This window comes from Sinocyclocheilus grahami, unplaced genomic scaffold, assembly GCF_001515645.1.
Source record: "Sinocyclocheilus grahami isolate Dianchi unplaced genomic scaffold, SAMN03320097.WGS_v1.1 scaffold149.1, whole genome shotgun sequence".
NCBI classification, from domain to species: Eukaryota; Metazoa; Chordata; class Actinopteri; order Cypriniformes; family Cyprinidae; genus Sinocyclocheilus; species Sinocyclocheilus grahami.
The window spans coordinates 3311078-3322304 of record NW_015505328.1 but is presented as its reverse complement, the minus strand read 5'-3'; the positions used below and the strand labels follow the sequence as shown (position 1 = coordinate 3322304).

General features: G+C 34.9%; 1 protein-coding gene across 1 annotated transcript; it reads right to left on the bottom strand.

Moving 5' to 3' along the window:
• Nucleotides 1-401: 401 nt before the first annotated feature.
• Nucleotides 402-7720, bottom strand: LOC107592070 (cytosolic non-specific dipeptidase-like). Its single transcript, XM_016281430.1, has 9 exons — nucleotides 7619-7720; nucleotides 7171-7275; nucleotides 6812-6955; nucleotides 6219-6381; nucleotides 5242-5330; nucleotides 4420-4620; nucleotides 4071-4155; nucleotides 3632-3792; nucleotides 402-407 (listed from the first exon to the last, which is right to left on the bottom strand). Exons 2-9 carry the CDS (start codon nucleotides 7228-7230, stop codon nucleotides 402-404), a joined length of 909 nt encoding a protein of 302 aa, XP_016136916.1. The 5' UTR covers nucleotides 7231-7275; nucleotides 7619-7720.
• Between the last annotated feature and the right edge of the window lie 3507 nt (nucleotides 7721-11227).

Below are 11227 nucleotides of genomic sequence, written 5' to 3'. Positions count from 1 at the left end.
ACTGTTATAAACAAACGAATCTGAATATGGCACGATTCTGAAAGCTTCTTACCCTTTGGATATAATTTCGATTTTCATTCACTGAAGTTTTACAGAAGTAAAAACGAGGTATTTTGACACTAGCAACTACAGTGATTAATTTACTTAAAAAAAGAATATGGTTTAAGAAGTGCTTCAAAGATTAAATGCACGCACACCACGTATGGAACCAGGTTGTTAAACTGAAAACCGCATGCGTTGAAATCTGAAAATAACATGAGCATTTGTCGCCATCTAGTGGCAAAAATCTGAAAAAAAGAACGACTTCACACCACAATACAGCCTCTTTATTGGGCCCGGGGGTACATATAAACAATGACCTTGTATATAACCATGTTAGCTTACTTTCGTCTACTAAAATGCTACTTCTACAAGCAAACAAACAGGGTCAAAATTTGCATTGGTACCAGCTTGCAAAGACTGTTGATCATTTTCTGCATTATTAAGCTCAATAATGCATTCCAACCTTGTCTTGTTAAACATCAAACCAGCAAATCCTTTTCATGGCCAAATTTAGATCACAGACAGGACAACCTGTGTTTGCTGAGAGGTCTGACATTCTTGAACCAGTAAGACCTGATGAAATATGGCTCTGCTCCTTACAGCGAGGCCTGGTAAACAGTTTCATATTCATATTCTCCTGCTCTGCAACTCTTCCTACTGACAGCCATTGCCACGGGCCAAGATCTCTCACAAAGCCGATGTGCATTTCAACATGGTGTGTTCAAAAAAAATGTCAGATGGACTGAAACTGTTCCGAACACTAGCAGAAGAGAGGGAGAGACGTAAAAAAAAAAATCTTAAGGGCAGAGATAGGCTGTCTGGTCACATTTAGAGACTGGGTGTCATGGGAAAATAGCGCCACCAGACAAGTTTGTCCATTTGGATTCATCTACCTTGCCTGGCTGTGGCTGCACCATTCCTGGGGCTATAACGGAGGAGGCACGGGATAAATGTGACCTACCGCTCATAGAGGGCAGAACTACCAGTGTGCTGTCAGTCTACCTGTGAGCATCAGACATCAGCATGCACATAAACACGCACTTTAAAAATACACCATTGTAAAATAGAAGGATGAGTAAAGGATGTCATCTAACAAAAGTGTTTAGATTTGTTTCTTAGATGTGTAGGAGTTTATATATACTCAAACACGAACTCAAGTGAGGTGGCCAGCTGCATAAAAAAAAGCATTTTTACAATGATTTTAACTATAGATTGATCCAGATATATATCTTGGATGTAGCTCATTTAAATTCAATGCCTCTTATAAGTCATGTGAGGAAAAATAATAAATATTTTTTTTAAAACTACTTTTTAATGTTTGTTAAAATACAGTACAAACTGTAATGTTGTGAAATATTACAATTGAAAATAAATATTTTGTAGCATTATAAATGTCTCTGCTGTCACTGTTGATACAATTTATATATACAGTATACTATATATATATATATATATATATATATGCACACACACTATTTTAATCCAGCAAGGTTGCATTAAATTGATCAAAAGTGACAGCAGAGAAATCAATAATGCTACAAAAGATTTATTTTAAATGGTCATAATATTGTGTGATATATTGTGCGTGTGATATTCTTTACGGATTCTTGCTCCCTAAACATATACGCAAAATTTGTGACATTGACTATATATACTTTTGTTGGAACAGAGGGTCAGATTTTCTTGCTTCCACTGAAACACAAGATGCTCTTTGGCACATTCTCAAATCATTAAAAGCCCAATCAAAATGCACACAGAAGTTGAAAGTGAAAAATAATTTTCAGAATGGAATTAAGAATAAAAGATCCCCATTTGAGGGTTTGTAAAAAAAAATTAAAAAAAAACTCAGACCAGTATTACTTTCATTTTCCAACCAATTCTATACAATTAATTATTTCTTTCAGAAACTGTAGTTTTTTCTTAATTGTTATAAGTGATATATGCTTTTTAAAGTCTACATTTAGTGAATGACAGTAAAAACAAAATTCAAATGTAATCAAAGTTGAATTTTAAGGAGATCATTTGAATTTTATTATAGGAGTGCATTTGTCATATGTAAACAGATTACACCAGATTATGTTATATTCCATATTAAAGGGACAGTTCACTCAAAAATAATTCCTCTGATATAACTCTATCTGAAATTGGATATTAAGACACTGGGAGACAGACTAGTGCTACAGTGACAAGGTATATATAAGACTGAAATGACAATGTGTGCTTATTTGGTCTAAATTGTATTCATCACCAGTCCTCTCAAAACACTTGCTTGATGGATCATTATAGAGAGAACTGGACTTTAAAAAAAAAATTTTTTTTTTTAAAGGACTTGGGTGGAAATACATATCATGCCTTGAAAATGACTATATACACTGAGAAATCTAGCAGCAAAGAGTGATTGTTGTTTTTACATGTCACATGTGATACTGCATGAAACAGTCAAAAAAAAAAAAATCGTATCATTATTACAATAGTTTATAATAAATCATTTTGATCAATCAATTAACATGCCTATTTGAGTCAGTGTTATTTTACTATCATTGACATACTATTATTTATTTGGTTATTATTCTGAATTACATTTTATTTTTATCTTTTTTGTTTTCATTTTAATTTGAGTTCATTCAATTAATTTTGTTCTGTGTTTATCATTTTTATATTTCCATATAGTTTTTAGTTTATTTAGCTTTAGTTATTTTAGTACTTCAATTTAAGCTAAATGAAAATGGGAAATGTTGCCTTGGCAATTAGCTGAAATAAAATAAGTGTAAGTTTATATATATATATAAATATATATATATAATTAATCTTTGTAATCTCCTCAGATGACAATGTAGATGCCTGACAAACGTTGTTGTTGTTGTGATCATAAACTGTATGGATGTGATTACACGCAATACACGGAGCTTTTCCCTCACCATTGTAACGCGCTGCTTTTGCAAAGTTCCGAGAAAACGTTTCAGCTTTTATTTTCCTTTTTCGCCCTGAAGAAGATATCACAGGTTCATCAAGTTCGTCGAAATTATCCATCCTCGATCACTTTTAGTCAGCTTTGACGAAACTCCTCTCAGCTAGCACGTCATTTCAAAGTGAATGTAGCCTTGTCACCTGACCTGAATACAGCGTGCCGATTCGCTAAAATGGACTTATCGGTTTCTGTTCAAAAACAACAAGGGCGCTTGTCGGCTTCTGCAGTAAAGTGTGAACTCTTTTTAAAGTGGCGTTTATCGGTTTTTGCAAATGAACTATATATATATATATTCTGTATATATACACATTTTATTTATGTTTATTTTATTTCATAAAATAAATAAAAAATAGCCCTGACTTGAATCAACAGAAACATAAAATTACATCAGCGGGGCGCTTGTCGGCTTCTGCAGTAAAGTGTGAACTCTTTTTAAAGTGGCGTTTATCGGTTTTTGCAAATGAACTATATATATATATATATTCTGTATATATACACATTTTATTTATGTTTATTTTATTTCATAAAATAAATAAAAAATAGCCCTGACTTGAATCAACAGAAACATAAAATTACATCAGCAGACACTGAAAATGTGAAAAGACAGGAGGGGGGATCTACCTTTGTGTCATGCAGCAGTTTGTCTGCTCCAACATCTTTGGCGTATTCTTCCATGTCAAACTCGATCTTTTCGTAGAGCTTCTTCTCTTCATCAGTCAGTTTAGCCACATGGTCGTATATCCCTGGTACTACAATTTTTCCCTTGTTATCCACCAAAGAGCCTAAAAATACAAAATACTTAAAACACTTTCAAAGCACAGCAAAAGCAATAACGGTACATAAACACCAATAATTTTTTTATGGTCCATCATTGCGAGTTGAGCTAATCAAGAGGAAATCATTGATAACTGCTCTAAACTGACAGGTAACTTAAGAAGGTCAACAAAAGACAGATATCCCAGTGTAATCAAACACAACCAAGGAAATCCCAGTCATACATTTTTATGACCAACCTACTGACCCTCTTTCTACGTAAGGAATATGTAGACATCAGTCTCACCCATCAGAGCTATGAGGTCAGTCATGGCCTCATGAACGGATCCTCCAAACACGCCAGAGTGAAGATCTTTATCACAGCATTTCACCTGAAAACATACGACTTGCTCTTGTTAATCAGATATGAGGAAAATCTCAAAACGTTGCCTTTGCGAGGATCTAATGCTTTCTTTCATTAAAGAATGTTTAAGTAACATTACATTGTTTTAAAATCTTTTGTTTTTATAGCCGCTATATGCATACTGTTAGTATATATACACATGAGAACAGAGTTTAACTTTAAATACCACTGCTTAACCACTGCTACAAATCATAAGTTTATTTTGACATTAAAGTAACAAAATAGCTCCTACCTCAACAAAGAAGTAGCAGATTCCTCTCAGGCCGTAGGTAATGCAGGGCTTGGTCTTCCCCAGCCAGTAGTTGTCAGAAATGCAGACGTAGTCCACATCCTTAAAGAAAGAGTCTTTGCGAGAGAAAACCAGCTCGTCCAATCCTTCTGATCCAGACTCCTCCATTCCCTCAAAGCAGAACTTTATATTGATGGGCAGTTCCTGTGATCAAGTACATTTAGTTTTTAGTGCAAAATTCCATTAAATGAAAGACTTTACATAGTGTTTTTCAGTCAATATAAATCTATAGATCAGTATTCTATTAGTGTTTGTCATGCATCATAGAAACACTGCATAACATTACAATTAAGCTTACAGTTAATTAAATTAGAGCTAATTAAATTAGCTTGACAAAACACTTTTAAAATGATCAAAGATCATAAAACAACATTTGCACTGTTCTGCTGTCTGTAAACGAGGAACTTTAAAAGCAGTGACAGTTCACTCAGGTGCTAATGATTGAGAGGTAATTGCTGGATAAGGGGAGGAATGTATGCGATGCAAATTGATTTAACACAATGATATGCAGTGTTGGCCTCAGTTGTTTCTCAGTTTCAGTCACACTAGGTGCACATACAACTGCGATTTTTAATTTACATTCCATATTGTTTAAATGTAAAGTTACTTTAACCAGATTAAGTAAAGCAGGCAATGCTAAACATCTAGCATCTTAACCCACTGATATGGTTATACTGTTTGAAATACTTGAGGACTTTGCACTGGTGTTACAGGCTTAATAAGTAAGCAGAAAGTATCATTGGGAAGAAAGTACAGTGTTTGCACCTGTCCAATCTTCTGATAGGCCTCAATGACGTTGAACCAGGCTAACACAGGGCCTTTATCATCCGTAGATCCACGTCCGTACATTTTACCTAAAGACAATTAAATGAAGCATGAGCCACAGTCAAATAAAATGTCATAAACTGTAATGATTATAAAGCATTTTTATCTACAATCTCAGTTCAGCAAGCATTTTACAGTACATATCAAAGTGCATATAAAGCCCTCACAGATGCATGGCCTTGGTATTAATTTAGCAAAACTATAACTTTATGCCAGTTGTAACAGATTACTAGTGAATAACTACACAAAAAAGACCATTTAAGAGAATCTTGAAATTTGAACCTAACAGTGAAATTTCAGAATTGGTGAAATTTTGTCAAAAAAAGGAAACATAAATAGATTAAGGAGGTACATTTGACAGATCTGAATGTGCTATATAAAACAAGAAATATTAACAGTTTTAATGATATGCAAATCTAAAATAAATCATTTTTGTTTAAGAAGAATATACATTTGTCCCAGCTTAAAAAAAAACCTTATGGGAATCAGCTGACAGGTCACAAGGCTACGCGTCAGATCTATCTCAGCAAAAAGAGACAATAGGATTTGTCTTGAAATCTCTTTGGGCTGGAGGGACACAAATGTAACATGCTGAGTCGGTGAGATTTCTTCCTTTTTTGTGTCAACAGCCACATGCAAGCAGGATGGAAAAAAACAATTTCAAAAAATGCTAGTGGTGACTAATTTTAGCCAAATCAAATGTGAAATATTACCTGGAGGGAGCACTGCTTGCAGAGTATTGCACAAAAAGCAAATCAATTGTAAAACCTCATTTGGTCTTAACAGATTTCTTCCATACACTCAACAGCTTCATTAATAAATTGATGCTAGCATCAGTCTCCTCAACCCCAAGAGAACGCTACCGTACACCTTTTTTTTTTTTTTTAAAACAATGACTTGTGCGTGCACACTCATACCATCTTTTTCCACCAGAGTGAAGGGCGGTGAGTCCCAGCCATCCTCAATGTTGGCTGGCTGCACATCCAAGTGCCCGTAAATGCACACAGTCTTCTTGCCTGGGTCTGAGCCAAGTCTACCCAGAATTATTGGAGGAAGAGGGATCTCTTCACCACCTGGCAACTAAATTAAAACAAGAAAAAGGCAATGCATGAAAAATTTTAAATTATGTCCGAGTGTCAACTTTTTCCTCAAGACATAGGAACCATCTTCTTCAAAATTTCTTGGAAAAGCAATAGCATATTTGGAACAACATCGGATAATGACGAAATATTGGGTGGAACCACTAATTTAGGCATATAACTGTTCACTTTCACCTGATCCTTAGTTTAGCACATTTAAAAGCATAACTACACAACTGCAATCCTGTAGGGCATGTGACACATGCAGTCACATGGTCAACCACAAAAATGACCAAGCAGGAAGCAGCCTGTGATGTTTGTGCAAAAGGCTATCATCACTAAAAATTCCAAAGCCAGACATCAAAAGAAAAATTCCAATTCCATGACAGGACATCCATATTAACTGTGATTTTCGAAGAAAAATTAAACACCTTCTGCATGCCGATGTCAACCATCTCCACAGTTCCCCCCAGTCTCTCAATGTCTTTGGCTGCCATCTCCATCATCTTCTTGATTTCTCCTCGTTTCTCTGGCCAGGCAGACACACTCTGTACAGCAACCCATTGTGCCAGGCGCTTCAAATACAAGGTGTTCACATTTCCGTTAGAAAATATATTCATGTCAAGTAACCGTAAAGTCATCAAACGTTTTGAATAACACACATGAAAATATATAAATAAAAAACAGGAGCATTTAAAAAAAAATCTTAACAATCTTAGCTAAAAGCATACACATTTTCCAAGTTTTGGCTATATCATATAATACAGTGTAGTAAAGATAATCTCAGTACCTCAACATACTCGTCCTGGTGCTCGTCGACGTATTTGAAGAGAGTTGGAAGGCAAGACATTGCTGCACAGTGATCCAATCACGCAGTGACAGAAGAACTGACCTAAAAGAAAGGAAAATTGACGTGTAATAAAAGTTTTTGTCCTCCAGAAAGGAAAAGAAACTCCTCCCAACTCTGTAACTGCTGACAATATCATATTCCCCATATCAGTGTAGAAGAGCTGAGAGATGTTGCGCTATACAGCTATAACAGGATACAATGTAACATTACCTGTTGTTTAGAAATATGTAACACACAAACGTCTTTTTGACAATGTCAACCTCAACCAACGTTTTAACCTTATTATTGATAACAATAAAAAAATATATATTTCGCTTACTAGTAAAACTCCTTAGTAGCCTAATAAGTCGTTCACCGAAATTAATTAAATATAGCTAGCTCGCAAATAGCAAAAACAGTTTAACGTCTTGAAGTTAACTAAAATTGAACTGCTCTGTATCTCTTTAGAACAGTGTGTGAAGAACGCCATCAGCAGCATCTCATGAGTTCAGACAAGATCAATGGCTTTCAAAATAAAGGTCTTCTTCTTCTTTTGGAGTTTTATGGCGGTTGGCAAACAAACGATAGGTGCATTCCCGCCACCTACTGGGCTGGAGTGTGGACCATTGATGGAATAGGAAGAACAAAAAAATAATAATAATTAAAAAAAAAAAAATAAATACATAAAAAATATTTCATAATAAATTATATAATAATAATAGAAGAGAAAAAAAAAAGGAGTATCCTCCATCCACCTGATAGCTAATAATATTGCTACCATCTCTGTAGTGTAAACTCCTACTTGATCAGAAACTCTTTTTCCAATCTTGATTTGATAAGTTGGGACCAAAATAAAGGTCTGAGTGAGGAAGAGGCTTTCACATACTGTATTTTCACATTTAAGCAGCACTTGAAATGTATGAATGTCACTGCATTAGACAATAATAAATGAAACCAAGCGGTATTTCTCACTTTTCAAAAAAAATAATAATAATAATATTTCACAAAACGTTTTAAAACTTTAGCCTTATTTACATTTTTTCATATTTTTTTTTATTTCGAAGAAAAAATGGCCTCAGCGACAATGTTGCCTTTGGTTGACGTCAACCCAACAATTCAATCTTTCCATTAAAAACGATATTTAAATTCAGATATGGACTGCAATCAATTCTGCATTTATGTATTGGGAGAAATTGACAAGGTAAATGCATTTTGACTAGTTATTGTTAAGCATTCACATCAAAGTTGCTGGAACCCTAGAAGGGGTATTATTCTTGTAATAATCCCTTTAAACCACATATACAACTGACATCACCTGAAAACTGAAACCTCAAATTAGAAAACAGTCATGAAAGAATGTAATATTGACTGTTGACAAGGCATTGGTTTATTATTATTATTAGTCATTATCGTCAGTTTTTTTTAAAGGGGTAAACTTCAGGTAACCATTTACAAATGTGCCTTTAGACATTGTACATCTTTAGACATTATAGAAGCAAATTAAGATGACATGATCACTTATACATGCGTACAATTTAATAGTTGTAAGGCAATATTAAAGTTCAAGACAAATATTGTAGCATAAACACTAGCTAGAGTCAAGGACAGGGACAAATAATGCCTGTTGTGCAGAAGCACACATGTATTACTCTTACTGGAATCAAAAGTTTTTAAAACTAAAAGTATGACTAATTCCAATACAACAAGCGATGTATTGAGAAAGTGGTTCAGCAATTATTATATTTTTAGACATTATTAGACAGATGAATTAATAGATTAGAATTAATGTTAGACCCTGTTTAATTTATCATTTATATTAATCATAAATATATACATAATAAATAATCATATCTGTCATATACAATTTGGCATTTTAAAGTTTAAACACTGCTAAATTAATTAGATTTTTAAAAAATGGGACAAATAATTACATAATAATGTAGTCCTAATTTAAGCAATTGAATTTTAAAAAATCATCCCATCCAGGTAACAGCTGCAGCACTGTCAACGAAAGACTAATAATAATTAATCATTATAAATAATCACATTTAAAATAGCAATATTAATGTGTTCTGTTGCAAGTTTACATACTTGAGCATGTTTTCTCATGGTTTATTGTTGAGCTATGAGTTCCTCACTGATTATTTGTGTCCTTGGAGTTTTTCTTCTTTATGGGGGGTGGGGTTGTGAATGGGTGTCCCTTATTTTGCCTAGCTGAAAATAGCAACCCTATGGGTGTTAGGAAAGTAATTTCTGGAACAGTTGTAAGTCTATAAACAACAAACAAACACTACATGAGCTTCTACTGCCACAGGTATAGACGTTTCAACGTGTGATGTAGACATAGGAATAATCTTAGCTGCTGTTGCCACTTCACCAGTTGTCACAAGTTGCGTGGAAATAGCTTCTGAAGTAGTGATAATTCCCATAGGGGATGTGGAGATTGATGTCATCTCTGATGCTCCAGCCCTTGTCATGGTTGTGGAAGAAGTTTCAACAGGGGTTGTGGAGACAAAGGTAGTTTCAGGTAGGATTGGTACTTCAGGAGCTGTTGAAAATGGTGTTTTGGAGACAGATGTACACATAAAGGTGCTTCACGATGCCATAGAAGAACCTTTTTGTCTAAATGGTTCCATAAAGAACCTTTAACACCTGAAGAACCTTTCTGTTTCACAAAAGGCTCTTTGAGGCAAAAGAAGGTTCTTCAGATTACAAAAAGGTAAGAAAGAGATGGTTCTTTAAAGAACCATTGACTGAATGCTTCTTTGTGCAACCAAAAATGGTTCTTATATGGCATCGCTTGAAGAACCTTTTGAAGCACCTTTATTTTTAAGAGTGTAGTTTCAGCTGAGGTTGGTGAAACTGTCACGTCAGATGTGGACATTTCCAAAGCAATTCCTGATGCCATCCCTTTAGCTGAATTGGCTTCTATTAAATACGTTTTCGTAAGTGTTGTGGGGACAGATAACACTTTGGCAGATGTTGAAGCTTCATCAATAGTTTTTGCAGGTGTTGTTGTATCCAATACAATACCTACTGATGGTGCTGTTCCAAATGTTATTCTCTCAGTAGATGTTGCTGATGGGGAAGAAACAACTTGTTTTAACAGATGACGTTGGAACCACAGTAGTTGCCAATGCAGGTGTGGATTTCCCCAGTACAACATCTGCTGTGCTATCTGAAGTTGTTCTAGATGTTCCATCAATGGAAGTGAGTGCTGGAAAAGTGGCTTCCATAGGGCTGGTGCTTACAACATTTGTTGTTGAGACCATCAAAGTGTTTGGTAAAGTACTGCCAATTTCTGCTGTGATGGGCAACTAAACGGGTGTTGTGGAGATGGACATAGACTTGGCTATAATTTCTAATCATTCAGGAGATGATGGTGCTTCAGCAGTTATTGCAGCTGTAGATGTTTCCAATCCAGTAGCTGTGGTGCTAACTAAAGGAGTTTCGGTACTCTTTCTGTAAGTGAAAGTGGCTTCTATTTTCACAGGTATGGAAGTCTCAACATGAGATGTGGAAAAAGGAACCGTCGTAGCTGCTATTAAACAACTAAAGGAGTTTTTCAGTATTCTTTTCATGAGTGAAAGTGCCTTATACTTCCACTGAGGGTGTTGTGGATCTTGTATTTGTCTTCTAACAACCCTTTTATAATGTAACTTGTGTTGTACACAGGACACTACCTGTGCTTTTTCAGTCTTATCAAGGTAATCCAGCTGGAAAGTGCTATCCTGGGAAAACAAGAATCAGTGGTTTATACAAAGTAGTATATCTCAACATAAGTGTTTAAAAATTCAACTGAATATTAAACAAGGTCATACCTCAATCGCTGAGTGCTTAATTTCGACAAACACATTGTGTTGACCTTTCCAAAGAACTGGTGGGGATCCATGCAGAGGTAGACCTTGAGACAATAGATGTTTAGATATTATAAACATTGTTTCTAAAAAAAAACGTATTTAGAACTAGCAGAAATATGACCTAGTTCAACTATATAGCAATTTTCTTCATTAACAGG